This window comes from Entamoeba invadens, assembly GCF_000330505.1.
Source record: "Entamoeba invadens IP1 unplaced genomic scaffold scaff_1105074726103, whole genome shotgun sequence".
NCBI lineage: Eukaryota > Evosea > Mastigamoebida > Endamoebidae > Entamoeba > Entamoeba invadens.
In genome coordinates, this window is record NW_004443767.1 from 426,398 (window position 1) to 433,142 (window position 6,745).

At 34.8% G+C, this 6,745-nt stretch overlaps 3 protein-coding genes across 3 annotated transcripts; all 3 read right to left on the reverse strand.

The window, feature by feature from the left end:
• Positions 1-53: 53 nt before the first annotated feature.
• Positions 54-2,698, reverse strand: EIN_250750 (hypothetical protein; the record flags this gene model as incomplete). The annotated part of the gene is made up of 2 exons (XM_004261674.1): positions 54-1,762; positions 1,801-2,698. The coding sequence occupies 2 exons, from the start codon at positions 2,696-2,698 to the stop codon at positions 54-56; spliced, it is 2,607 nt and encodes an 868-aa protein (XP_004261722.1).
• A 545-nt stretch (positions 2,699-3,243) lies between these two features.
• On the reverse strand, positions 3,244-4,218 carry EIN_250760 (hypothetical protein; the record flags this gene model as incomplete). Its single annotated transcript, XM_004261675.1, has 1 exon — positions 3,244-4,218. One exon carries the CDS (start codon positions 4,216-4,218, stop codon positions 3,244-3,246), a length of 975 nt encoding a protein of 324 aa, XP_004261723.1.
• A 1,658-nt stretch (positions 4,219-5,876) lies between these two features.
• EIN_250770 (hypothetical protein) lies at positions 5,877-6,533 on the reverse strand (the record flags this gene model as incomplete). The annotated part of the gene is made up of 1 exon (XM_004261676.1): positions 5,877-6,533. One exon carries the CDS (start codon positions 6,531-6,533, stop codon positions 5,877-5,879), a length of 657 nt encoding a protein of 218 aa, XP_004261724.1.
• Positions 6,534-6,745: the final 212 nt, after the last annotated feature.

Genomic DNA, 6,745 nt, shown 5'->3' on the forward strand with positions numbered 1-6,745 from the left:
AATTAAAAAATAATAATAATAATAATAATAATAATAATAAAGCAACTGATAAATTAGAAGGAGCTGAACGACGAAGAACTTGAGTTTTTCCTCTTATAGAAGATAATAAGTGCGATAGCGATAACGACGATAAGAACGAAGTAAATGCCATAGAATAAAATACCCCAAATACCCCATCCACTGATGCCATTTTTATCTTCACTATTATTGTTGTGAGAATCATCTGATGACCACTCTGGATGTGGTGCTTCGGATGAATCGTCTAAGATGACTTCAGCAACAATCATACCATCGCTTCCCGTCTCCATGGCACCAACAAACAAGTAGTAGTCTTGTCCTGCCTCTGCTCTATAAGTGAATTGAGCGCCATAATTACCACACGCTTTAGATGATGAATTGGAGCCTGCAACCAAGACGTCTGGAATTGAAACCTCCTTCCCGTCGACTGTTTTTGTCTCACATTTCTTGAAGATTCCAATCAAATTGTTCACTTCAGTCCCACTCGTGCATGTCTTCACGGTAATGTGCATAGGCTTGTTCAAATAAAATCGATAATATGAACCTCTGAGAACCATTCCAGCGGCAGCAGTTGGGTGGCTCTCTGTTGTGTAGACGTACAAATTCTGTTGTGGCACCATGAAGTCCAAATAAGCAGACGTAGCGCACTTAGAACTTTCAAGTGGTGTTGTTTGGTAGATTGAGATTCGATGAGCTCTGGCGACCAAATCGGTCTGAGCCACAGCAAGGTTATAAGAAGTTCTCGAATAAGCGGTGAATGAGATTTTAGAAGCTTTAGTCGCCGAGTTCTCGATGTCGTCATTCTGTGTAATGCATTCACCTTCCGGGTAACAGCCGACTTCGACTTCTAAGAGTGTGTCCGCTTTGGTGTCAATTGAGTTAGTAGTTGCGATCAAGTCGACGGATTCAGTCAACTGGATGTTATACCAGAATGATGGCAATGACTTCATTGAACACTTCAAAGTGTTTCTTGCATTAGGATCAATGAACCCGATAGTAGTGAAAGGTATTGTGATGCTTTTAGGACTTATACATGAAGAGTGCTCGACTTCGTCGTACTTGACAATCCCAACTGAAATAGAAGTGGACCCGGTCGAACTATAAACAAAGACATATAAGCTCCCCGAGTTCAAAAACACGTCGTGCTTTCCAGTCGTATCCTTTGCGGTACAATATGCGTCACAAGAAGAATGTGTTTCAATCACTATTCCTGTAGATAGTCCAGTTGTAGCATCAACAGCACCAATAGAATAGTGCTCGACGTTAGTATTCAAACCCTTTTGAATAAGATACCAAGAACCTTTGTTACTTGTTTCAATACCATTGCAGCCATGTTGGGACGCAGTTAACTGATCAAGGGGGACATTCTCAGTGTATGTGTCTTCAGTTAAGAGAGAGTCTTCGCACTGATAATGGTTCTGTGATTTCATCTGTCCATTAACATTAATGGTGCACTCCTCTGACTTACAGAAGAACTTGGCAATGTAAGTCACACCACTCTCAAATTTGTAGACTTTGTATTGGTCCATCCCACAGACGCCGTTTATCTTGGCAGACACTACTGTCGTTGCCGAACATGATGAGACTACTTCAACACCAGACCCTCCTGTGGTGCTTTTACTCATACAAGTAGACAACACCACTTCATTTCCAGTGCCTACAATGGACAGATACACTACTGTGTATTGTTCGTTATATTCAGAAATGACGGTCGTCTTTGGCCATGCGCTTGGGATCGTCTGCGCTCTTGTAATGGTAATGTAGTAGAAATGGCATTTTCACAAGTGAATGGGAGTGTCGAGTCGAGTCTCTGTACATTCATTTGGTATCTTCCATTCGCAGAGTTCTTGGCAAAGACACCTATAAAGTACTCTTTATCTTTGGTGGATGCAAATGCAAGTGCCGCACCTGTCGACGACTTCCCACACCCTTCGTCGTTATACTTCAAACACTTCGCGCCGTTGCATGTGTTTCCTGATGTGACAGAATCGACCAAGACTAAGATGGTGTCGACTGTATTCACTGTACTACATGTATCAATAAGATACATCTTCCCATCACCTACAAATCGGTACCACCTCGCTGGCATCGCGTTTTCATAACACTCAACTTTCGCGTTATTGGTCGTCGATGTGCGATTGGACACATCCGAATAAGGTACAGACTCTATATTAGACGCAGTGGTGCAGTCAGTGTTTTGCACATCGTTCACTTTAACGAAGTTTGTAGTGATTGATCCGGCTTTGGGTGCCATGACTCTGACCATCACGTAGACTGTTTCATTTGCTTTGATGTCGACAAAAGAAGCAGCTTTTCCTGTTGAAGAGCAGGTCGAGTCGCTTTTGGATACTTTGAACACGTCTTGTGCGACGTTACCAGTGCAAGTGCTGAAGACATAAATCTCTGTGTCCAACGTTGTTTTTGCTCCACAAGTGGAGATGTAAAGTTGATTATCTTCCTCTTCTTTATACATGAAATAAAGACCAGACATTGTTTGTGTTTCAGTCTCTCCAGACTCCGTTTGAAGTTCGATTTGTGACGTTGCTAAGTCTGCAGTGATGGCATGGTGAAAAGTATACGACTGTGGTATGGGCATATAAATTGCTTCTGTACACCGGAGGTTTGTCGGGACGTCGTCCGCCAGCGACAAAACGGCGAAAAGGGTGAGCAATATATACATTGGATATCCAGTTTGGTACCGAAATCTTTTATAGTTTCTTTTAATTTATTTTTAGATATTTAATAGTTTTTCTTTCGCCTTTGATTCCCCTGGTTCGTAAAGTCCCGGTATAACCCATCAAGAAATTGAAGAATACATCGCTTCATTTTCTTCGTCTTTTTCTATCCTTCTGAAATTTCAACGTTGTGAACAAACAATTTTCTACCATAAATGTGTTATTAATTTACTAATAGAATATATAAAACAAAAGAAAAAAACCCAAAATTTCTGAAGTTTTTAAAGCTTCTTACGAATTTTCTTTTCAAATGATTTTTTTTAATTTGAAGTTATTAATAATACTATATAATATTATAATAGTATTACTATAATTAATTTATTATGATAATTATTAATTAGTTTGAATTGAACAAATAAATTCGAGTTAAAAACGCCACGTCATTGGATTCTACTAGTATTTAATCAAGTAAAATTAATCAAACCAAACTATCTAAAGTGATAAATAAAAAGGTACATTCTGTAATAGGTTCTCTTGATGATCTCAACTATTAATTTTGAAACTGTTGAAACACAAGTGCTCCACTGTTCTTGTCGATAACCAACAAGTCCACAAAAAACGTTGGGAGAGGCCTATAATTTATACTTGAAGTTAACTTGACCATTGAATTGACATATCCTTTAAACAGTTCCATGGTATCGATTGGGTTATTCCCACCAGCTACCTGTGTTTCGAGCATCTCGATATATTTGTCGCCATCGACTAGTTTGTTTCTAACTTCTTCAATGAACGTCCTGTTGTTATCAAGCAAAGATTCATCAAACGCAAGACCGATAGGCCCTATACCCGAGAGATTGTGTACTTTAGGCGTTTCAGTGTCATAACTTAAAGTCGAAAAATTCGTGCAAGTGTCTTGTGAACTTGGTGTAATAGAAATCCAAGAACATGGCGCCTCAGATGTTCCTTGTAAACGTTTTTTAAGGTTAATTTGTGTGTTTGACCGTTCAGTTAAGGGAGCCAAGTTCCTTTCATTTCTTCGCTTTGTTGTTTCTGCGCTTGTTGATCGATGTTTTTTTGATGAGGAAGATATTGCAGACTTGTTGTCCCCTTTAGACTCTTCTTTGAAGTCAAAAGACGGTGACGGCGATAACGGCCGACTTTTTGTTCGAGTCCTTGAACTTCCAGCAGAAGAGTGTCTTGAGTTTGCACGGTGTCGTTCAGCAGAGTACGAGCGTGAACGAGTCGGTTTTGTTGGTGGTGTATCTTTATTTAAGATGTAGAAGTCTTCCCATGACATTGTTGATGTGGGATTCGAGTTTTTGAACTCAATGAAGTTGAACCGCATTTTCACGTCGACAATGCGTTTTGTTGAAATACCCTTCAACAACATCATGAAGTACTTCATCTCACAAAACATTGATTTGTCGGTGTTCTTGATGTTATTTCGAAGTGTTTCATCTTCTGCATCGGTCCAAATTGGTGCGGAATGTCTTGATGAACTGTCGGATATTGAGGATAGACTCATGTTTTTTTCAACTAGTTTTTCTTTGTTTTTGCGTGTTAGAAGACACAGAAAAATGCGGTTATCAAAAATGTATCTTCACCAATGTGTTTGTTTGGTAAAACGTACTTTTGAAAATGTATAAGTTATTGAAATTATATAATGATAAGGGTTTTTATTTTATTACATTAACACGTGATTTTTTTTTTATTGGAAAAAATCACCAAATGTTCTATTTTATTTTTATTTTCTGTAGTAAATAAATTAAAAGATTACTACAATTATTATTGATGTTGCTTTATTACGTTTTTATTTATAAATCGTTTAAAAATACAATTTAAGTTTTATTGGTACCATAATAGTTGTTAACTAAATGGTCGAGGCTTTTTCATATAAAAGTTAGAAATAGATAACTATATAAACAAGCATACTAATTTTCCAATTAAAATTATTATTAGTAATAATTATATTTTATTATTTATATAAATAATAATAATAATAACAAATAATTTTTGAATTATTCATAACAACTTAAAATTAAAATATATTTAAGTTTCTTTTTATGTTAATTATAAAGCTCAAATTCATTTTCATAAAAATAATTTTTGATGACTTTAATACTCAAAATTCCTTAATTATAAGGAAGGTGAGACAATATTTTTCTTTAAATTTAAATTGGAGTGTATATGGTATATGATTTTAACAGGTTAGATTTTTACCTTGTAATTATTTTAAAAGGGAGAAGTAATAAAAGGCAAATTTTAGTTTGGTTTAAAAAAAAATAAAAGGGGAAACCTGTTAAAACTATAAGGCGGTTTTTTTGTCCGCCAACAACTGAAAGAAAACAAATAACAATTGAGAACTAATTTGACTAAAATGTGCCAAATATCAATTTTTGGAAAATATTTAGGGGCTTTCCCATGTTAAGTTGCTCACTTTGTAAATACAAATATTTTAAATGTGTGTTGACAACATTTGGATCCATTTGCCTTTCGAATTTTTTATCAATGAGTGTCGAGAGCAGCAAGTTCTTCAACATAGAGACTATTTCTCTGTTTTTGAATTTCCTAAATTACACAGAACAAAACAAGCTTTACTAACTACGCGTTTATAATTCACGCATACAATTTATGTGTTCGTATTTTTTTCGGCGAACTCATTAATAACATTATTATTCTTTTTTAGTTTATCGTTTTTGGGTTTTTTAATTTTTTATTATTTTTAGAATAGTTTCATAAACCACACATTTTTAAATGAAGTTTTTTTCTGTTTATTCACGATTGTGAAAATATGATACTTTCAATTCGCACCATTTTATATTGGAATTATTTGTCGTTGGATGTTTTAAAGTGGTTTAATTTAAAAAAAATCTAATAAAATGTGAAGTTATTGCAAATTCTATTAATCTGCTTGTATCATTATATCACAAAAAAATGTAAATGTATGTGATATTTGTTGAGTATCTGTAATTATATATTAAATAAGACTGTACGTCTGTTTATTATTATCTTACAAATACGATCTCGAATTTAAATTACTCATTTGTTTATGATCAATTTTTTTCGAGTTTTTCAATGGGCAAATTTTATTATTTGGTTATTAATGAACGGATAAAAATCCTTCTTGTAATATTTACCTGTTAATGGAACAAATTACAAAGCATTAAAAACACAACAAATAGATTAACAAATATCCTTCATATTAATTGGGCTTATTTGAGAAGTACGTTTGTAATTTTTCTTGTGTTCTTTAAAGAGTGCGACGTAGTCAAAGGTGTACTCTGTTTTTGTGTTATATTTGTAAAGTAACATTTCTCGTAAATTTTCAGCATCAGTGCTAAATGGATTAAATGAAGGTGTTTCCAAATGTTCAAGAGCACTGAAAATGTTTCCTTTTGAAATCAAAGGAGTCAATTTTTCTTTTTTCATGGCCGATGCATCGCTGATTGAATAAACTTCAGAAGGATGGGTTTGACTAAAAGTGAGTTGGTGTAACTCCGCGCACTTTTCACATAAGAAACAGCCAAATTCCAAATTCACATGTTTTACATTTCCTTCTTGACAATCCGCACATAAAAGATTCTCCTTTTCAAGTAACAACGCTTTCATTATGTTATTCCCTGTGATGCACTTGTCCATGTTTTCACTTTCGATTTTTCCTTTAAGAGAAATATTCGACTGTAGTCTCAAGACATACACCCAAACAAGTGTTTCAGTGAATGTTGAAAACGTAAATTCAGTCACAGCCAATTCTAATTCTTTTTGTCTTGGGTGAAGTGCAACCGTCTTTGGTGCTTTATATTCAACGTACATCATTTGTAAGTGAATGATATTTTTCATATGTTTTTGTCTATATGCATCTTTAATATTATCACATACAAATAATAATCCATTGCCTGTTATTAAATACTCATTTGCACACCATCCCTTCCACTCTATTGTGTTTATATGGTTCTTACTCAATTTGGTTATCGTCTTTCTTCGCTCTATATTTTTTTGAGCAACTTGTTCTTCGGTCTTTCTTTGTTCTATAAAATTACCCAATCGCTCAT